Source organism: Phalaenopsis equestris, unplaced genomic scaffold (genome assembly GCF_001263595.1).
Source record: "Phalaenopsis equestris unplaced genomic scaffold, ASM126359v1 Scaffold000002, whole genome shotgun sequence".
Taxonomy (NCBI): Eukaryota; Viridiplantae; Streptophyta; class Magnoliopsida; order Asparagales; family Orchidaceae; genus Phalaenopsis; species Phalaenopsis equestris.
The window spans coordinates 76,139,018-76,162,099 of NW_018164444.1; the positions used below are offsets into that span (position 1 = coordinate 76,139,018).

Here is a 23,082-nt window from a genome sequence, read left to right on the forward strand (position 1 = left end):
TAAAAATCTATACATTAAATTTTGATTTTGCTGTTCTCGAATCAAGCTTATATTTCTTTTATCATCATCATAAAATGTATCTTTTTCTTTTAATTAGCCTATCCTTTTACAATGATACTACAATTCATATATAGATTTTTAATCAACAGGTAAATATAATTTAGAAGGAAGCATAATAGGATTTTCTTCAATTTGTTCACAGATTTCTTCAATATTCATCAATTCCATATTAGTTTCGTCTTTAGCTTCATTTGTAGATTTAAAATTCCTAAATCTTATAGATACTCATATCAGGATTCTGGAATATTATATATTCAGTAGGAGTAATGATATGAGATTATTCTCTTAAAGGTGATATTATTCATTCTAATGCTACTAAAGTTTCAGAATTTACTCCTTTAGGAAGTATAAATTTTATTTCTTTTGAGGCCAAGGAATAAGTTATTTTTCCATATTGATTTTGAACCTTCTTTTTATGTTGGACATGGTTTCTCTTAAGAAAATTAATTGTTAAGACACAGATTTTCCCCTTTAAAATTTTCATAACCCTTAGCATGAACCATAATCTTACCATTTTTTTCAAAATCAGATATCATGATGATTATGTCAAGACTATATAGGCCATCCCTATTTTATTATTCATATCTTTTTCTATGGTACTTGTCATAAATTAATTTGGGATACTAAATGTGAAATCATATAAAATAAGAAACATTTTATCTCCTTTTCTTTTTCTAAACCAGTCTCCTTATTCCAAATAAAACAAGTCAAAGATGTATGTATGTATGAACTCTTCTCTCTTTTTAATTCATAACTATTTCAGCATTAACTGGAAAATGCAAAGGTACTTCTCTATGATGTCTAAATAATCTTGTGGAACTACTAAATAATCAATAGGATTAAGACCATTTAATTGATCATTAGAGAAAACCTCTATATCTGGTTCTACATCAATTAATTCTTCTATTCTGAATTCACTCCTAGAATTACCATACCCATCTATTAATCTTTCAAGCCAGGAGGAAGTTAAAAGAACTTGATTGACTAGACACAAGCTCTACTGACAATTGTCTGAGATGTTCCCTAAACGATATTATTTCTCTCTCTCTCTCTCTCTCTCTCTCTCTCTACCATATGAAGAATCCATAACTTTTTATTTTTAATATTTTCTTCAGTCTTTCCCATAAATAAAAAATTGATATGATTAGTTATTCTCTCTAACTCATTTTCGACTTTCATAGTGGTGGGAGTATTTTGTGTCATGTAAGATATGTATTTCTATCAAAAAAATTATGTAATGGCGATGACTTAGCAATGTTAATGTTGTAGTGTTTTGTTGACCAGTAATTCTATTAGATTTTGAAGTAAAATTCTCATGTTCCAAAAATCCTTCTTTACCCTTATCATAGGAGTATTCAATAGTATAAGATAAAATAGATCAATATTCAATGCATTTATACTTTGACTTCATTGGTCATTAATTGTATTGAAACTCCTTTAGTTCCTCTAATAAACCTTTTATTTATTGGAATTCTCTTTTATTTTGCATTGTCTAATCTTAAACCTATTAATCAATCCTTTATTTTCCAACAATTTCTCTTGGATTTTAGGAGGACATAATTCTCCTTTATGAGTTTTTGCTTCAATAAATTTACCAAAAAATTCTTCCTGAGATACTTTAATATATCTATGTGGCAACAATGGGGTTTTAAGAGATTATTTTTTTCACTCAACTTTTCAAATATTGAATAAATTTTCATAATGCTTAAGTTGATGTTGATAAAGACTTTTGTCAACAAGTATATAATTGTATTATGTTGGGCCTTATCCCTATGAACAATATGAGGGTATATTTCAAATGCAAAGAAGCACGTTAAACTATTCTTATAAGAAGAAAATATCCTTTTACTACAATTACTTAGTTGAAGATTCACATTGCTAGACTGTCTCATAAAAAATCTCTAGCAAAAGAACTTAGCTCTAAAACTTTCAAGAGTTGTGATGAGGCTTTAGAGGATCCTTTAACCTTTCACATAAAATTTTCCTTAACAATTTTTTGTGAAGTACTAGATAGAAAGATGAACATAAATTAATTATTACACAAGCTACCAGGTATTCTACAAATTATAGCTTACAGAAAGACAATATTAAAATTAGATAATAATATATTGACTAATAATAATATTAAACCTACAAGGAGAATAAATTGCATAAATAATTATTTATATTTTTCTTTTAGACATTTTTTTATTTGCTAAATTCCAATCTGGACATTCATATTTTCTAACTCAATACTCTACAAAATCTTACCCAAACAATTCACTCTTTGAATGGCAAATAAAGGTAGAAATAACAAAGAAATACAACATAATATTTGGTTCCAAACACATAAGTAGCCAACAACAATTTAGATATAATACCTGAGAGTAGATGAGCTCTCTTTACACTCATCATCCAGAATATATACATATATAAGTACTTTATCAACCCCTAACAGTCCTTTGATCAAAGGCAAGAAGGGAGAGAGCTTCACCAGCTCTTGCCTCGGTGTTGAGCCTGAGTTTTCGATACTCCTCGAAGGAGAAGGTCTGATAGAGTCGTGGGTGGTCGGAATCGATGAGTTCTTGTTGAGGCTCGACCCTGTCGTCTTTTGGTGCGAGCATGAACAGCGCAATAGAGACCCGCGGTCGTGCTTCCTTGCATTCCACCCTATGCTTTACATTATGAAGTCTTCCATTGCTCCACACCTACATATAGCAAACTATGAAATGTAGATCTAATCTCATGTAGAATGGTTGAAAAAAAAAAGGTTGGCATAGATATACAAATGGATGACTCTCACTCATAAGAAAAATATTATATATAAAATATTGTATACTTAAAAATGGTTTGCACGGAACTCAATGCAATATGACAGTCCAAGATAAATGGACTAGAATACCCTTTGCTCTTTTGTTTAAGGTAAAGCTAAATATGTAATTTTATATACTTTTTTTATCCCTCCTATCTTCTATAAATAGGAGAGCTTCATAATGTAAAAGGGACCTTTGAGCTTCCACCACTTCTAACTTTGGTTTTCAATGGAATAAATGTTAGAACTTTTCATTTTTTATCCAACTTTATGACCCCAACGCTTTATGCATATAAGATCAAGATCTTCGAATTCGTGATTTTTACATATTCATTAATAAGAGAAAAACATACGTGTATTCATGATTGTAGAATTAAATCTGAGGAGATGTAGTTTCTCTCTTTAATCCCCTGAAATTTTCTATACTTTCTAATTGAGAGAAATATACTGTGTTTGTTAGGAAGAGAGAGAACTCTTTTCCGAATTATGCGTTATTTAATCATCATCCATCATGAGATTACTAACCAATAAGATTTATGATAATTTTGATTATTAATTGACATTTATTATTAAACTAAAAGAAATGCTATTAACTACCATCTATAAGGGGTTACTTATAAAAAAAGGTTTAAGATAATTTACTTAATAAATTAAAATAAATAACACATATTAGTAATCACTATCCATAAAGGGTTACATATCAAAAAAAATTTAAGATAATTTAATTAATTAATTAAAATAAATAACACACATTAGTAACTACAATCGATTAAAGGATTACTTATCAAAAAGTTTTAAGATAATTTAATTAATTAATTATCATTTATTATTAAAATGACCCACGTTAGTGGGTTTGAGGGCAACGTGGGCCATAACTAAAAATTTAACAATAAAATGAGTCGAAGAGCCCGGGGCACCCCATTTTCCCCCACCGGAGGTCTCCCCCCCCTCTCTCTCTCTCTCTCTCTCTCTCTCTCTCTCCCCCCTCCCTCCCAATTTCTTCTTCCCTCGATTCCACACTTTATTTATTAGATACAGTCAACTGGATAAATCTGGATTCAACATCCTAAGAAGTGCGGTGAGCGTTGAGCGTGTCATTAACAAGAAAACGAGCAACGCCAAGCAAAGACTATTCAAAGGGACCCTCATATCAAGAAAACGCAAGGGGAACTTGCACGGTAACAAATTATAATCCCAACACCTAATCTTTGTCAGCTGATCGTTTTTTGTGATGGTCTACTGGACAACCTTTATTCGCGATGGTCATCTCTACCAGACGACCATTTTTTCAATCAATTACCGACCATCTCACCGGCCGACCTCTCACAAGAAGCCCGTCAGCTTGTTTTTCCCGCTATCGGGTGCAAGATTCAAGGCACCAAGCACCACCTGCCGTTCGACCGATGACATTTCACAAGCTCACCTCACTCTATTCGTACTCTCTCCTCGTTCTTATTCATTCTTTGTCGGAAGAAATGGCTTCGACGTCGGCGATTAGTGATCTATGCTTCAACGTCGCTCAGCTACGAGATCCTTAGAACACTGAAGTCTAAGTTTCTCTTTGGCTAGGATGATCCCTTCCTCAACGAATCCTCTATTGAAACCCCAACGACGCTCCCGTCTCACCCGCCATCTCGTCCGGCAAGGGACTAGAAGTGTCATTTTCACCATGCTCATCACTTTTGGAGTTGACGATCGTCGTCTTGTCCCTATGGAGGAAGCCCTAACATGCGGAACGGGCTTTTCGTGTGATGCTCCAAAAGTTGATGGACGAAGCATTTCGAAGAATATTTGGGGAAGCAGCACCGCGGAACACAGTGAAGCCATTAGTTGTCCCCCGCTTCGACTTCTCCATTGAAGCCCCGTTCCTCTTCTCGAGAGCGGACATCGTGGAAATTGATGCGTACGATTTTCGAATCAGATAGCTCTGTGCTGCTACTTGCGTCGTCATGAAGGCTATGGAGGTGGAGTCCATCGACGGCCGGATGAGAATCGCTGCCATCGACGGTGGGGTTACAATGGCAAACCCCACAGTGACAGCCATCACGCATGTGTTTCACAACAAGTCGGAATTCCCCTTCTCCGCTCGTACCGAGGATCTCCACGTACTGTCGATTGTTAACTAAAGCCCGATTAACCGCTCTCGCCCTTGCCCCTTATTTTCGCCCGATCGTCGCGCCTCCCTCAGCTTGGCGAAGAGTGGCGTCTCTCGCTCTGTCGCGCAAGCTCCCGTTCACAAACCGTTCCTTTGTTGCGAATGGTCGCGGCTTCTCCTTTCCTGTTCGGGATAAAAGGCATTGAACGGCTCCTACAATTTCTAAGTTACGATTTTTTGTGTTCTTCTTCAGGCTTCCTTGGGAAGATAAGTGCAAGCAGTAGTTCCTTGCGATAGAAAGAAGAAGAAAGAAGAAGAAGATTGTTCTCTCTTGACTACTTCTTGGTGGTTTATGACTGAAGAAAAATTGAGTTTATTTCTCTTGTAAGTTTATCTTTTTCGGTGTATCTCAATGTAGAGTTTATTCGGTGTATCTCGGTGTAGGGAGAGAAAAACAGAGAGAGAAAAACAGAGAGAGAAGAAGAGAGTGGGAAAGTGAGAGATTTTCTCCTATAATTGTCGTTGTAATTGACTGTTATAAATTATTCAAGTAGTAAAATGCTCCGCAACTCTGTGGAGATAGACAATTTGTCGAACCATGTAAATCTGTGTGTTTCGCTGTGTTACTGTTTTCTAGTGTGATTTTTCTCGTTCTATTTTTAGCTTCATTAAAGATCGTTCTTCTATCTTATTTTATTCATATATAACACAACAACTGATATCAGAACTTTGTTTGGATCTGAAGAAGAATGATGACTGCAGATTAAGTGAAGGTTGCAGAGATCGAGAAGTTTGATGACACAGATTTTGGTTATTAGATGATGCAGATAGAGTATTACCTTTATGGGAATAAACTTTATTTTCCGTTATTGGAGAAAAGATCTAAAAGGATGGATGGTGCTGAATGAAATTTGTTGGATCGACAAGTTCTGGGGGTTATTCGATTGACCCTATCGATGTCCGTTGCACACAATGTTGTCAAAGAAAGGATGCAGGTATGTATGAAAAGCTATCGGTGAATAAAAAGACGTACTTGATGAAAAAGTTATTCAATTTGAAGATGACGGAAGTTGTTTCTGTTGTTCAATATCTGAATGGTTTCAATACTATCACAAATCAATTATCGTCTGTTGAAATTAATTTTGATGATGAGATACGTGCGCTGATATTGCTGACATCGTTGCCAAGTAGTTGGGAAGCCATGAGAATGGCAGTTGGCAGTTAGGCAAGTAAATTTAAACTGAAATGTAATGATATTCGTGATTTGATTCGTGATTTGATTTTGGTTGAATTTGATTTTGGTTGAAGAGGTGCGCAGGAAAGATTCTGACGAGATCTCAGGTTCAAGTTCGACACTGAAGGTTGATTTCAGAGGTGATTTCAGAGGGAGATGACATAGGGAGATGACATAACAAGAACTCAAATAGAGGAAGATCAAAATCAAAGTCTGGTCAGCAGACAACCTGCTGAAATTGTGACAAGATTGGTCACATAAAGAGGAACTGCAGGAACCTCAAAAATATGGTAAATAATAGCACAAATGTGGTATCTGAATAAGTATAAGATGCACTATTGTTGACAGTTCATGGTTCCGTTGATGATGGAAGTGAAGAGGAGAGTGGGTCCGGGGCACCCATCCCTATTGTTTCACAGACAAATGGTGGAGAACAACAGAGCTATGAGAAAATCTTGCAAGATGAAAGTTCGAGCAAGTGGGAGCTGACAGAACTTCCACCAGAGAAGAAGACATTACACAAAAAATGAGTGTATCAGGTAAAGACTAAGTTTGATGTCAGTAAGAGGTACAATGCTAGACTTGTTGGAAGAGGCTTTCAGCAGAGGCAAGATATTGCCAATGCAGTGTAAGTTGTAAGCAGAGACAAGAGTAATCCAGAAAATAGCTTAGAAGTGCAAAGCTATGTTGACCCTGCTGATATGTTGACTAAGTGTATTATTCTTGAGAAACTGAAGTTGTGTACAGCTTCAATTGATCTTCTGGTGTGAAGACAAAGGCTTTGAGTTGCAGAGGTGGAGAATTCATATTTGAATATAAAATCGACGCCGCCAGTAAAGGATATCGGTTCAAGAAATGAGATGTTGTAACTTGTGTATCGGTCTCCAAGTGGGAGATTGTTAATTGTAGCCCGATTAAACCCTCGAACCGCTCCTGCCCCCGGCCCTTGTATCGCGAAGTGAAGCCCTCGCATCACCCGATCGTCACGCCTCCCTCAGCTTGGCGAAGAGTCTCCCGCTCTGTAGCGCAAGCTCCCGCTCCCGTTCGCAAACTGCTCCTCTGTCGCGAATAGTCGCGACGTCTCCCTTCCTGTTCGCGATAAAAGGCATCGCACGACTCGTGCAGTTTCTAAGTCACGATTTTTTGTGTTCTTCTTCAGGCTTCCTTGAAATAGAAGAAGAGAAGTGCAAATAGTAGTTCCTTCTGGCATAAGAAAGAAGAAAGAAGAAGTTTATTCTCCCCTGTTTTCTTCTTGGTGGCTTATGACAGAAGAGAAATTGAGTTTATTTCTCTTGTAATTTTATCTTCTTCAGTGTTTCTCGGTGTAGAGTTTCTTCGGTAGCTCGGTGTAGAGAGAGAAGAAGAGAGTGAGAAAGTGAGAGATTTTCTCCTGTAATTGTCGTGATCGACTGGTATAAATTCCTCAATTAATAAAATTCTCTGTAACTCTGTGGACGTAGACAATTTGTCGAACCACGTAAATCAATGTGTTTCGCTGTGTTGCTGTTTTCTGGTGTGAATTTTCTCGTTCTGTTTTTCGTTTCATCAAAGATGGTTCTTCTATCCTATTTTATTCATATATAACACACATCGATCGTCGGCTTAGAATCTGAACTCACCGTCCGATCATCGCACTCAACCGTTGGGATTTTACGGATTTTCGGGAGTAGGATGGTTGATATTGTCCATCAAGTGGTGGCGATGGCCTTCTCTCAAAACAGTAAAGACAACTCAAACTATGTCTGTCTTCAGCTTCATGGTCTGGGCTTAAAAACCACAAATGGCACAAATCGAGATGCAACGAAGATCATGGAAACAGCAGAGGCAATATTAAGCCACAGAAATGTAGAATCTGTTCTCTTTCAGGGTAAGTGACTTTCACGAGAAACCTATGCAGAAAAGCTCTAACGGTTCGCAGATGAATTGCGGAAAGAACGCGACAAGAGGAAGAAATCTCAAATTCCCACCGCCTTCGTCGATCAGATTATAACACCGAGAACATCCTCTGCAACAACCATCACCAGCAGAGCTTTTGATCAGAGCTTCGAGGATGGCGGTGCGATTTTTCGCCTCTAAGCAACACAAATGGCTTTTATCTCCGAAGCCCGCAACATGGTTCTTACCCCCGAATGCAGATTTTTGCCAAAGAAGAAGAATACGAGCTCGTGGAAGCTAGACAAAGAGATACGTCGGAATCTAGTGCAGCTGATCGGGAAGCGGAAGGAGGATGCTACTCTGGCCGCCACAACAGACGAGGAGAGGAAAGTCGGAAGTGTTGCAACCGTATCAGCTAAAGACCTCTTTGGACTTAATGATGAATGTCGTCAGACTACCTCCGGCGATTTTGGTGCGAGCATAGTGGAGGAAGACTGAAATCCAGAGCTATCAAATTTACGGCTTTATTTGTCCCAACAGCCAAGCAAAAGTTAATATAAAACAGGGAAGATTTACATACATAACCCCCAATTCTTATATTTTTATATTTGCAGCAACTTCTTGCCATCTCGTCACATCAAACGACCGATCGACCACCTCACTCCGGCCAACCACTCCATTCCAACCGCACGGAACCATGGAGGAAGGAAAAAATTATATACATAACTAACCGTCAACTCTTTTCCTTATATTTTTTCATACATATCACCCAATTCTTGTATATTTATATTTTTATTACACCATCCGTTTTCCCAGCAAACTAGATTTAAATACCATTCAATCCTTGCATATTCATATGGATAGCATCCTTTGGTTTTGCAACTAAATTTGCATGAAATTGTCAAATGAAATTTTTCTCTAAAAAACTTAAAACTATATTCATAGATGCCTTTAGCCCTACATATATGGTTATTTTTTCCGGTGCATATATGTTATTTTCCTCAAATCTTACTTCTTGATACAAATAATATGTGAAAAGTTCAGGGTCAAGACTTGGTGAAATTTAAGAGTTCATGCATGCCGATGACCACTTGACACGTGGGGAACTCAAACTGGAGTAGTAAAACAGACAACGACGCCAAGAGCATCAATTGGCCAGAAGCACGAGAAACAACTGACAATGACATCAAGAGTGTATGATCGGTCAAAAGCACAAAAAACAACCGACAACGACACAGAGCGTCCAATCGATTAAGAAATACCCGACAACGACAAACTTCGCGAGGGGTTCAGAACTCTAAGACTCTCCTTCGGGACGAGCAACTCCAAGACTCTCCTCTTGGGCAAGCATCCCTAAGATTCCCCTCCGGGGAGAGCAACTCTAAGGCTCCCTTCCGGGCAAGCATATCTAAGACTCCCCTCTAAGAGGAGCAACTCTAAAATTCCCTTTCATGGCGAGAATCTCCAAGGCTCCCCTCCGGGGCGAGCAACTCTAAGAATTTTTCCTCTGACGGCCGACTTTCCTCAAACGACTGACTTTTCCTCCGACCGCCCGAAACAGACAACTTCCCCCTGACAGGAAAAACTCCAGAATGATAAACTCGGCAAATTACGACAAAGATACCAAAATCAAGCACGAAAAACACCTAACATGGAGTATCATTAACATATTATGTTCAAGATTTATTTGATTTATAAATTTTCTTATCATTATTGAAATTGTCGTTATCTAGTAGTAAGAAAATTAGGGAACTTAATATGTATACTCAAAAATGATCTGCACTAATCTCAAGGCAATCTGACCGTCCAGGATCAAGTAATTAGAATACCCTTTGCTCTTTTCTTTAAGGTGAGGCTGAATATGTAATTAATTTTATATACTTTTTTCCCCCCCCCCCCCTCCCCTCTATCTTCTATAAATAGGAAGGATCTTTGGGTTCCCACCGTTTGTAACCTTGATTTTCAACAGAATAAAATATGTCGGAGAGCTCGGGAACACCCCATTTTTCCCCCGTAGGGGGAAGTCTTCCTCTCTCTCTCTATACCGGACAGATCTGAATTCAACAAATATATACAAACTCTTTATGTACTCGTATAGTTTGCACATTGAGCTATGTAGGTACTTCACATGTAATAATTTCACAACCCATAGGCTTAAATTATTGTGTTAAAAAATAAAGTTTAACCATCAAAGTATATGGGCTAAGTTTGATCCCTCATTTGGTTCACTCACTAATAATGAAAACATATCAACATAATCATGCAGTTAAGTTCAAATCTATCATTTTTTTCCAGGAAATACTAATGCTTATGTTTGTTGAATTTTACAATAAAACAACATAAGCGATGCTCCGCTAAACCATTTATCGTTGGTGACTAAGAGAATCATCATAAAATAAGCACTGATTTGCAAAGCATTCTCTCTACAAAAACTACTGAAATTTACACGGATTATCTACTTCAAAGAGCAAATGGCATATGCTCCTACGAACAATAGTAAGAAGAAAAACAATATTTTCAGTTTTCTGCTACTCCTTCCCTATCTTGAGATCAAATCCAGCCCAAGGATCCCGTTTTGTTTGACGGTTTATTGGCCATATAGTTTTTCTAATAATTTATGAAAATAAAGTATAAATGACAAGTTTACCTTCCCAATATCACCAAGATTAACAAGAAAAGTACCAGGTTCAGGATCAACAGCCACAAAATTTCCGGTACGATCCATGATCTCAAGCCCACCAACAGACTCATCTTCTTGGAGAACAGTGAGGAAGCCAGAGTCTGTGTGGATCTGAACACCAGGAAAGCCAACTGTTTCATTGGTGAAGTTATACTTGTTTAGCCTTAACTGACAAGGCCAGTCCTGAAACGAGTAGCCCGCCAAACCCAAACTCTCTGCCACTTTAGATGCTATTTCCACAATCAAGGCATGGAGTTTTAAAGCATATGAACTTATTGTTTCTCTGCAATGTCCGTCAAAAATAGAGAGATTCCACAATAAAAAAGTTGAAGCGATCAAAAAACATGTACCTCTAAAATAATGAGATGTTAGAAAACTAAACTCGAATTAATAAGAACAAACTGTATTAGTAGAAACAGTCTGAACTATGAACTAATCAAATTCACAATAACTAGAAAAGAACTATTCGTGCCTTTTCTGAAGGACTATAATCAGAGTCTACTAAACCAAAGTAAAGCACAGCTAAATTGCTAATTGAACATGGAGAGGCAATAAAATGACCTAAGCTGGCCATAAAAAGGAGCAAAATGAATTAACTTTTGGAGGGGTGAACACTAGGGAACTTATGGCACCCAATTTACCTAAAAATTGACACCCAACAACTCATAAACTTAAGCTAATGATAGTTCACGACTAGTATTTAAAAAACCCACTCTTTTTTTTTTCATATTGAATGTGGGGCAATTTCCAAGTTCATGAGACTCTCAGCAAGAACTCTCACCATCTCTCAAACAAAAGTTCTTCAATGTCATCAAGAGTACACTTCAACAACCTGGATACTGCATGTAATTATGCAACCTTGTACCTTGACCATGGCAGAAGAAGCCAAGACACAAAGAAGCCGCAAAACCAAATACATTAACTAAAAAACTAAAAAACTTAACCAATGTGTACAGAATACTATTAATATATTAAGAAGTTAACAACCATTTTACTTTCAATACAAAAGTATTTTCAACATACTCACTCTCATGTATATCTTAACAAGTTCCACTTCTACAATTTTCTTTTTTAGGAATCAGCCCCGACCAACACTCAAACCATCAGCTTCATACCTACAAGTGCAGCCAAATGTAGATAGTGGATGGCGAAACATCAGCTAAAAAAAAACTTCAAAACGTTTGTTTTATAACACAACGTGGGACGATTCTAAACTCCCATATGAACATCAACATCACCAAATGTTACTCGCAGTTGTACGATAACGACATAAAACAATAAATCCAACACCGTACAAATTCACAAAACAAACATTTCTTCAAATAATTTTACGCAACAGAAATACAAATCACGAACCAAATCAGAAACAAAAAAAAAAAGACAGTTTTCACACAGAGGAAGAAACAGATTAGTGAAAAACGTGATTTTAGAAGCAAAGTGTAAAAGAGAAAAGCGAAGCTCACCGATGAAAAGGCGAAGCCTCCAAGAGGGAGCAGAAAGCGTGGACATCAGAAGAGGAGGCTGCATCGTAGAGACCGAACGATTCATAGAAAGGGTTCTTCGGAGAGGGAGACATGTATCCGCTGCCGGGGATTACATCAGCGTTAAGAAGCTTAGCATCGGCCGAAATGTCGAAGAGGGATCGAACGACGGCCTTCATTTCGGCTAGAATCGCCGCCGGTATGCCATGGTTGACGACCCGGAAGCAGCCCAGCGTGGTGCTTGCCGCCGCCAGTTTGTTCAGCTCAGACGGGAAGTCGGTGAGGTCGATCACCGGCAGCGAAATCGTAGTCGCCAACATGAACGATTTCTTGGGTTGCTCTGTTTTGGCGAGATAGTTCAAGAAATATTATAAGGCACTTTCTTTTTAAGTGCGTAGTCAATCAAAACACGTCACGATATTTTGCGCGGCGGATTAAGAAAAACGGCGCAGTAATACGGAGAATATTTCCTATCACGTGAATAACACAGTAATAATACGTTAATAACACGTGAATAACACAGATAATAACACTTGAGTAAGACAAGAATAACACGAAAATAACACGGGAATATCATTGTCTTAACTCATGATGTAAACCAGAAGAGAAACACGAGAATAACACGTCAATAACACAGGAATAACACAGGAATAACACACAATAACAAAAGAATAACACGGGAGAAAATATTCCTCCGTGTTACTGCGTCGTTTTTTTCTCTGTCGGGAATATTTCCCGTGTTATTCAAGTGTTATTGTGTGTTATTCATGTGTTATTGTATCCTGAGAATATTTCTGGTGTTATAATAACACAATAACACATGAATAACACATGAATAACACACAATAACACATGAATAACACGGGGGAGAATATTCTCCGTGTCACTGCGCCGTTTTTTTTTTGCGTCGTGCGGGTATCGTGGCATGATTTTATTAGATACGCACGTTACTCTACGTGCGTAGTACTGATGTAATATTTTTTTCTCATAATAGAGCGGACATATTCAGGGGAAGGAGGAGTGATGAATATGGAAAATATTGTCGTTTTGGAGCAGAGTAGCTTTTTTTATGACTGCTGGCTTACGTCTTGCTTACGTCAAGCATTTTAAAACTGAGGGCAGATGCCAATCCTATTAAGTACTTTATTTTATCTTTTTTTGTAATATTTGACTTCAAAATAAAAATACCATCAGATTTTGTACTTATTTGTATATCTAACACCCAAACGGTAATTTTATATTTATATCACCTAAAAATGTTCATAGCACAAAAGAATTATCACTACTACTCTTAAGAGCGACATATTTTTTTTATGAATAGGCCAATGACATGTATGTAAAAATTTAAATTTTAAGGGTTAGATTTATATACATAAGAATGGAGGGTTATGTATGTAAATATTTCTATTTATAATTATTATATGAAGGCATTTAAGAAATTCCTTATATTTTTTATTGTCCAATTTTTCTTTTAATAAAGAGAGCATTATCTATATAAGAAAAAAAATTGATTATAATTTCTTCACAATTAAATTATGATAATGTTGAATTTAAAAATGTCCTTGAAACACAACCAAGTCAAAGAATGTTCTACAGAAAAGGATGAGAAAAAGGGAGAGAGCACAATAGAGAATGGTAAAAGAGACTGTAACTGCTATTCAGGACATGAACTCCCTATTTATATGAATAGGTCTCAGTTTTACAATATTACAAATCACTCCCCTCACATTGACTTTCCAGAGAACTGATTCGACCGGTTGGAAGTTTGTCGTCTGTCTACTAAACCTTGACTCCGTCGGCCTTTGATCCAGAAGGGTGATTCTTGTCGATCAGCCTGAGAGCTGATAACCGCCCTGTGAAATATACTCTAGCACGTTCTTCCAATCGCTCGAACTAGTGGCATTTTAGCCAATTTTCATCTCAAACAGCCGTCAACAACTACGTACGATCGGTCATATCATCCTGTCAAGCCGTTCTTCAGTCTTCAAATTTGTGATTTTCTTTTTCTTTTTTACTTGTTTTAAATATTTTTGTATAAATTTTGTCTATTTCCCAGCAATACCTCCAAATTTAAATCACTGATGAAGAACTAGTTATATGACAGTCACTCCTAACGACATAAAAAAAGCAGCGTATATCAGAAAGACTTGAAGGCCAGATCACTTGCCCAGATCGAATGATTACTTGCTCAGTTTCCCCCTATCCACGAGTTGACAAAAGTATTCTCTCGCATCACCCACCAACAAGCTTCTATCATCTTTCAAATAGGCATCTCCTTCCAATCACCCAGCTCCATAGTCTCCACAATCCACATGTCTACAAGTAACATTATCAAGTGTTTCCTTTTGTTTACTCTGCGAAGTCAACATGCAGCAGTTTATATAGCACAAAATTTAAAAATAGGGGGTCAAAAGACTATTTTTAAACTAAGTAATTCGTGTTGGTGCCTGGTGATAAAATTCTTAGAGCTTCTCTCTTCCTCTCCATGTCTTCTTCTCCTTCTCTGATATCTTATTTATTTTCTGTTCTGTAAAAATCTCATAAGTCCGGTAAGTAGTGTTCTAATTCTCACAGACAAAATTGGCTACGACATAGCAGATGATGTGATGAGTGTAGATCGATGTCAAGAATCAAAACGAAGAAATTAGACCTGTAAGTAAGAAAATCTAGGATGTTGTTACCCACAAACAACTTGCAGACATGGAGGAAAAGAATGATTCAAGGAGCCATTAGCACGGATCTTAGTGTTCCAAGAGGTGGTGACATCAAAAGACTCCTTAAATTGAGTAATTCAAAGACAACTATTAGGTGTCGGTGATGACTTCTATAATGGCCAAACCTATTATTGTAGTAATGGGGGACCTACATAGTGTTTAGTGGGGCAAGGAGATTCTGAAATTTTATTAATAACAATGAGGTAATTTGATTTTTGCCCCCTCACTTTATCACTTTGCGGCCATTTCCTCTAGCGAAGGTTGCAAATGAATCAAGCCAAACATTATATTAATTGAGTTGATGAAGTTATATAAATGCTATCTTTTAAAACCTTAATAAATCCAAATAATGCAAATAAAATTAAAAATTAATTTTTTTTATTGCAAAAATTATTCATTCATATAAAAGAACCATTTCTATGGAAGCAAATTGCTCATAAATTGCTTAGGAGGACCAACCATGACTGCTACCTTCTTTGAATTTAAATAGTAATATCACTGAATAGTTTTGAGATGTGAAACAAGATGGTAATTTAAAAATTCCAAATGTGTGTAGGCCACGAAACCACTCTTCTCATTAAATTTTAGGTTGACCTTCATATATATACCACTCAATTATTATGTATTTACATATAACACCTAAAGTTTGATCATTACAAGTGGACTATCCAAATCATTCATATCACATCCAAATTCACCATTTTAACTTTCAGAAGTGAAATTTATATTTTCATGCAAACATAAGATGTTATGTATATAATAATTGAAATTTAGGTGTTAGATATGTAAATACATAGCAATTGAGCGATATGTATGCAAATAATCTAAAGAGTTAAAATACCTTCATTCTATTGTCGTCCTGTTATTATTGTTTGCGTACTACCCGAAATATTTTTGTATTTTAAAAAAAAACTGTGATATCTAAAGCCGCCTTCCAACAGGCCACGGTTGCAGGCGCACACACAAATATATATATATATATATATATATGCAACTTTTTATTTTTGATAAAATTATTTTTTTCTTAAATAATAAATTTGTGCGCCCAAAAATAATTAATGGTTCCGCCTCTAATTGTTATAGTGACAAAGAGCCCACCCCTCCACCCATATAAGTGACAGGCAAAGACCACCATTGACAAATATATACTACAGAGAGATTGTAGAAGCAAAGCCTCAAGCGAAGTTCAAAATACCTCGCCCAGCATGAAGAATTGATAATGTCTATTTCCAAGTTCAATCTCCTTAATACAGAGATTGCAGAAAATGTTTGTCACATCCTTGTCTCACATTGTTGATGTAGCCCCTTCTTTATTTTTATTCATAATGCAACTAATAAAACATATGGATCAAATAGTGCAATAGCATTGATATTAAAATAAAGCATCAAGTGGAAAAATAACAAATATAAAGATAAACAGAAGAATAAGCAAATCTCACAAATCTACCATCATTCAACCATAAAGTTCAATCATGCTCGCTTAAAATTCATTTAAATTGTAATCTAGCAACTAGTCAATTCATCAAGTGATTTCATAGAAGAGATGATCAATTAAATCATTCATCAATTAACTACAAAAAAGAACTTATCTAAAATTTAGATGACTTGAAAATAAGCTTATCAATAATGTAGATGATAGAAAGAAAATGTTGACTCTCAAATAATGAAAGCAATCAATATATTTAAGTAGCTTTGACTATACTTTCCTATATACAATGAGCTCTTAGAAATTATCCTGCAAGCATCCAACAAAAAAACATATGAAAGTTGTCCTACGCATGATTGTGTTGCTTACAGCAAAACTTGTGTTGGGATCATAATCTTATTAAAAATAACGAGCACTGATGCGGATTGGAGACAAAAAAATACAAAATGTTCCAGAAACGATCATAAGACTGTTCACCCAGATCTATCAGTTCCATCAAGAAAAGCAAAGCAATAGCATTAGTAAAAAGAGACGAATAGAAATAAGAACTAATATATCAACACATCTCCTAAACATGTACAGAATGAGCCATTTAGAACTCAATTTTACTGTTTACAGGGTGCTAGCATCATCAAATAAACCACAAGATCAAGATCAAGAGAATGCAATACCATAAATAAACATCAAATTTCCAGACACATTCCAAAATCCAGTTTCACCCAAATCCTTCCACAGCCAAAAAATAATAATAATAAACGTAAAGGAGCAGAGGCGCAGCTTAGCATAGTGCAGAAGACTGAAACGAGTTAACCAAAGCCAACGTCCACAACAAAAAATAATAATAATAATAAAACACAAAGGATCAGAGGAGATGCAGTGTAAGGCAGCAGATGAAAAAGAGTACCAGAGGAGCAAATGAGCGGCAGAGGAGCGAGGAGAAAAAAAAAACAAGGGTTACCTGTGAGAACGATTGCCGAAGATGAAGGGAGACGCGGATCAAGCGACAGAGTGTTGTGATGTGCTGGATCGGAGAGGGAGATGAGTTTGATTCGCCACTTGCGAAATTAGGACTGAGGAGCGAGGAGGGGCATTAGTCATCTTTCCACAATATGAAACGCGGATCGTGGGTACCACTTATAGTAAAATGGGAACGGAGTTTTACAAAAAGCTACATAAATAAGATTTCCAAAATGACGGTGGCATTTTCAGAACGCCACCGCTGCAAATAAGCTCTCCGAAACACACTCTAGTTATACAAAAGTGTAAACTCACCCAATCATCAAACATCATTCCCCTGAGCTTGAACCCGCCCACCTCAGCGCAAGAGCGTCAAGAACTCCATCAAAGCTACTAAAACTGGAGCTAACCACGTCAACAACTACCCCAAACCTCTCCGCTCCCTTTGCAGTTACCGGCCCATGCGCCGCCACCACCATCTCCGGCCACCTCTTCCTCAACTCGTTCCACCTCCACCCCAACACCTCCAACGATTTCACCAATCCCTCCACCTCAGCCGTGCTCGTAAACACAATGGCATCCAAATCCCCTTGCTTACCCCGCACCAAATCCTCCACGCAACCTAATCCCGCCCACCTTGTTTCGTAAGCAGAAACCCTAACCGGAGCCCAGCCGCCGGCCACCAACCCTTTCAAAAATTCCGGCACAACCGATGGCTCCTCCAAATCAATCACATCAGGAACCGGGCAAAGAGCCCTACGGCCAAACCCCTCCCCAATAGCCTCCACGAGGCCCGATGGCGAAGCGACCTCGGGAGTCAGCACCTGAATCCGATGAGGATTTCGGCAGAGTTTGTGAATTAGTCCAATCTCGTGCAGGAAATCAACGTCGCGACCGAGGGCTGCAACAATGAAGGGTTCGCCCGAATCAGCTAAGGGCGTTGAATCATCGGCGAGGGTAAGGGAGACGGCGGTGATGCCTGTACGGGAAGTGAAGAGGAGGGAAGAGAAGCGATCTAGGGCTTTGTTTGAGAAAAATGGGCGTAGGAATGCGATAGTGCGCGGAGTGGGTTCAACGGCGACGGTGGGGATGGGGACCGGTGTGCAGGCGCGGAGATGGAGAAGGCCGGCTAGCCTCTTGGCATAAACTGGAGGGGTAGTGAAGGCGATGCGGCGGTCGGATAGAGGGTTTTCGACAGCGATAGAGATGGCGAAGGTGATGGGCGGCGATGAGAACTTTGCAGACATTGATGGTAGCGTGGCGGCGGGACAAATGGTGCGCAGCCGGTGTGCACGGTTAACCACCGTATATTGCATCCACACAGCGAGCGGGATGATATATATTTACGCACACAATATTTTTTCACGGTTAACATTAGGAGACAGAGAATAATGACTTAAATTTAAGAAATTATTGAGTTTGTTAATTATATTATTTATATATATTAAAAACTATTATTTTTTAAAATCAAAATTACTTATATATCAAATTAGATCCAAAAATCATTTTCTTAAAAAAAAAATGACCGACACCCAACACCCGACACCTGACACCAAGTATTCGCTCCTAGGCGATAGGCTCGACGCCAAGGTGCCCAAAATAACCAAATAATGGTCCCGAAACCAAGTCGATGAATACCTAATGCTAGAAGCCCAATGCCCATGCGTCACTGGCGCCCCAACGCAATTCCAGGCGCTTAGGCGCCAAAAGCTGTTCTGAAACAGCTCAAAATAAAGCCTATAGAAACCTGGTGCCAAGCCTTGACACCCCAGCGCTAGGGACCTAGTGTTAAGACGTCAGGCCTCGTGCCTAGGCACCAAATCATTTTTCTACTCCAATTTTTTTTTAATTATCTCACCGGACTCATCTTCCTAGGCGGCCGAAAAGAGCAGATTTTTTGGTTTATGTGGAGATTTGCCGAGGGGAAAGAAAAGTTGATGGATGCAACCCATTTTGGCCTCTTTTGGAAGCTTCTTAGAAAAGGTGGAATGCCACTTTAGGCAAAAAGGGAGGGGAAATTGGAAGGAGATGGTTTTTCTTCCCTATCTGCTCTAAAGAACCCACATTCAACATTTTTGGAAGGAGGGTTGATCATCTTCTTCCTGGAGAGAAAGCTTGGAGCTCCTACCTTCTTCTTCTTCTTCTTTCTAAAGAAAACTTAATAGCTTCCTTGAGATGAAGAGCTTGAGAGAAAGGTGAGAGTGAGAGCTTCTTTCTCCCATCCTTTTTCTTCTTCTTCTTCCTCTCTTTCTCCATCCTTCACCAAAATATCTTCTTCTTCTTCCTCCACCATTCTTTGAGTGGGTGAGGAGATCTTCTTAATGAGGAGCTTAGCTAACAAAGAAATAATGTTTCTTCTCTCCCACATCAAAGAAGAGCTTCATCCTAACTTGGGAAAAGAAACTCGACTAGAAATCTAGTTGAACTCTCTTTCTAAAGGAGAGCAGCGCCGTTCTTTGGAGAAAGATCAAAGCGAACCTCTCTGGAACTTTGTCATCTCTCCTACCACTAGGAGAGATTCTTCTGGAACAAACGTCAGACTTCAATCAACCACTGCGGCAATGAAACTCCTCAAACTTTCGTTCTTCCTTTCATTAGGGTCCCTGGGTTTGGATGTTAGAGAAGCTAGGTTAGGATTGTTGGTATTCCACGAGGAAACCCCATAATTTAGGAGTTTTTTTGTTTTCCCCGTGAATCCTGTAAGCAAAACCTTTTTGAAATGTATAACCTTCTAAGATTTTTTAAGTAAATATCCTATCAATCACTTGCTCTCATGAAGTTTTTCTAGTGAGAGCCCTATCCCCACTACTAGCTTCACATTAAAGCTTCCTCATGGCATGTTTTTTAATAGAATAGTAGAGATCTTGTCTGCCCCTTAACCTCAAGGGGTCTTTCTAGTTAGGAATGTATTCACTACTAGTTTTTATCAATATTATCTCATGGGTGTGTCTTCCAGTGGTATAAGAAATAACTGTGTCTATCACTTGCCCTAGAGAATTTTTTTTAGTTAGAAATATATCCACTACTAGCTTTCTATTGAGACTACTTGATAGATGTGTCTATAAGGGTATAAGCGAAGATTGTGTCTATCACTTAGCTTCCCATTGAGACTACCTCATGGACATATCTTCTAGGGGTATATGTGAAAATTATTTCTACCACTTGCCCTCAAAATATCTTTCTAGTGAAGAATATATCCACTATTAACTTTTCATCAAGACTAACTCATTGACATATCTCCCTGTGCTATAAGCGGAGACTATGTCTACAACTTGCCCTCTATGTGTGTTTCAATAGATGATATAATTTATAAAAATTCACTGATAATAAAAAAAATTTGTTGACAAAAAGTTAAATGAACAATAACTTTTTACGCCAATAATAAAAATAACGAAAGGATTCTTTTAAGAAATAAAGCAAGAAAATTTCATATTATGATAACTGTCACAAGTGAGTTGTGCTCTTCAATTAATAATTCCAGTAATTTTCTTCAGATCTTTCTTATCTCATTCTTGTAAGTATTGAACCAAGTGACATTGATATTGAAAATGATCAATTTCTCCTTTTAATTGATTGCCTCATTTATTGGTGAAAATGATAATTTTGAGATTAGAAAATATTGAGATTGCACTTCATTATTTAGATTTTTTAGTAGCTTTGACCACTTCAAATATTTAAAATTTTTAATCTCTATTAACATATTACTTCTAGATGTGTTCAATTGAGTATTATTGCATGTCTTAGTTTGATAGTATTTTTAATATGTTGATTTTGTTTGCTTTCTTCCATGGGAGTTTTATGCAATTTATTAAAAAGTGTGCTTGTATTTCCCAGAAGATTATTCAAATTGTCTTTGATGTATGTGAATAGCTTCATCAACGATAATTTGAGCTTCAATGTGATTGACGAGGTTAGTGTATGAGCAAATTGTCTATCGTATTAATGATGAGTGGAAGGGCTCATGATGTAACCCTCCCAGGAAAAACTCCCTTAATAACTTTGGTCTACTCCTAGAGTTTGATGAGCCTCAATAGATAATCTTTGAAATATTATCTAAGTGACTCTATTTAATTTTAATGAATTCTAGAAAGATAAGAAGAGTCTTTGATAAATTTTAGATATGGTATAAATTGCTCCATAAAGAGTCTGACATGTTCATCAAAACTACGAGTATTTCCTTGTGGGAGTGAATAGAACAAAATACACCCTTGAATTTAAGTATAATATGAAAAACATGACAGATGAGTGCATCAACAACTCGTTTATGTGCCTACCAGTTTTACAATGATCAATAAGTTTTTAGTGATTAGATGTCCCATTACAAGAGTCAATTCTTAGAAGCTTCAATCCTACTGAAATGGAGTAATGAAAGACCATATCAGCCAAAGACGAAGACTCTTGAGAAGTATCAGTAAGAAAACATTTTTTGTCTTTTAAAAAGAATTCTTTTTGAACCATACATCGTGGCTCATCGTGAATTATATGATGTGGTTGAGCTACGTTCTCTAGGAGTGTTGGAGGATTGTATTTTGGTCTGGAGCACGAGCTGGATGCTTGCAATTAAAAATATTTAAGAAATCAACTTCCTAACCCGGTTGAGGAATAACTTCCATAAATGGAGGGATTGTCGATGGAGCATCCTCTAAATAGGGATCTCTAATTTCATGGTTGACCTTGGGGTAGATGAACCTCACCTCTTGTGGTACTATTAGTTTTTGAGATTTATGCAAAAGTTGCAAAATCTCAATGTGGGATTCCTTCATTCTCCACGTGTGAACCTCGAGAGGCAAAAATGAGACATTTTCATTAGTAGGGTGATGCGTGTTATTCAAAAATGAAGCAGAGACTTGGCATCTCATATTTCAAGACTGCCCTCTTAAATGATGGGTATTAGAATAAGTAACTTGTGCATTGCACTTGTTAGCCATCGAAGAAGTGTATACATCTTTAAATGAGACTTCATTTCTCCCAAATAGTGCCAAACTATTATTTGTCAAAATATTTGCTATTGCAGAGTAATAGTTTAAGTTCCTAGTAAGCACAAAAGTCCAATACACACACACATGAAAGGAAATCAACATGGGAAGACACCAGTTTCTTATATGAAAAAAATCCTATAAAAAGAAAAAATCACAGGGCCAAGTGGAAACAAAATATTCCACTAAAAATATGTAATTACAAAGATACACCCTTATCCCACAATTAGGAAAGAAATGTTTAAACACTATACCAAGTATGACACTTGTTTGTACATAATATACATAACAATTCAGAAGTATGATGGAAATCACCGTGTTTTGAGCGTGAAGATTGGAAGTATTCGTCGTTGTAAGTTATTATCAGTTTTTTAATACATCACTATTTGTTATTATGTATTTTGGATACTCTGTAACACCGTATTCAAGGCACTTCATTACTTTTTTTTCAAGATACTTTGTATTTAGGATACATAGATGCATCATATTTATGGTACTTCGTTATTCTATATTAATAAAACTTTGTAACTCTATATTTAGGATATTTCGTTACACCGTGTTCAGGATTACGTTATTACAAAGTAGAGTTTGCTAACGACTGTCAGCATGAGACGGCTGACGGTGGCCGACGACAAACGACAGACAGTGATTGACAGTGGTCGGTGAGAATGGAGGGTTGGATGTTTTTATCGAGACTTTAGTCCTTAACAATTTTAGAATTTGACTCCTTATCCCCTCAGGTGAAGAGAGGGGTCTAAGGGAGAGATATTTTAGTCATCCGACGAATAACTCT

General features: G+C 37.3%; 2 protein-coding genes across 2 annotated transcripts; both read right to left on the reverse strand.

The window, feature by feature from the left end:
- Positions 1-2,359: 2,359 nt before the first annotated feature.
- LOC110038668 (2-oxoglutarate-dependent dioxygenase DAO-like) lies at positions 2,360-17,618 on the reverse strand. Its single transcript, XM_020743566.1, has 4 exons — positions 17,315-17,618; positions 12,199-12,556; positions 10,703-11,018; positions 2,360-2,747 (listed from the first exon to the last, which is right to left on the reverse strand). Exons 2-4 carry the CDS (start codon positions 12,534-12,536, stop codon positions 2,484-2,486), a joined length of 918 nt encoding a protein of 305 aa, XP_020599225.1. The 5' UTR covers positions 12,537-12,556; positions 17,315-17,618; the 3' UTR covers positions 2,360-2,483.
- Positions 17,474-18,667, reverse strand: LOC110038659. The gene is made up of 2 exons (XM_020743559.1): positions 17,629-18,667; positions 17,474-17,489 (listed from the first exon to the last, which is right to left on the reverse strand). The coding sequence occupies exon 1, from the start codon at positions 18,627-18,629 to the stop codon at positions 17,643-17,645; it is 987 nt and encodes a 328-aa protein (XP_020599218.1). The 5' UTR covers positions 18,630-18,667; the 3' UTR covers positions 17,474-17,489; positions 17,629-17,642.
- Between the last annotated feature and the right edge of the window lie 4,415 nt (positions 18,668-23,082).

Bases quoted from the DNA above. Each gene is read 5' to 3' on its own strand.
- LOC110038668 (XM_020743566.1), bottom strand. From the start codon at position 12,536: ATGTTGGCGACTACGATTTCGCTGCCGGTGATCGACCTCACCGACTTC. The intron at 11,019-12,198 runs GTGAGCTTCGCT...CGGACATTGCAG, and splicing joins GAGGCTTCGCCTTTTCATCG to AGAAACAATAAGTTCATATG. The intron at 2,748-10,702 runs GTAAACTTGTCA...TGCTATATGTAG, and splicing joins ATCTTGGTGATATTGGGAAG to GTGTGGAGCAATGGAAGACT.
- LOC110038659 (XM_020743559.1), bottom strand. From the start codon at position 18,629: ATGCAATATACGGTGGTTAACCGTGCACACCGGCTGCGCACCATTTGT.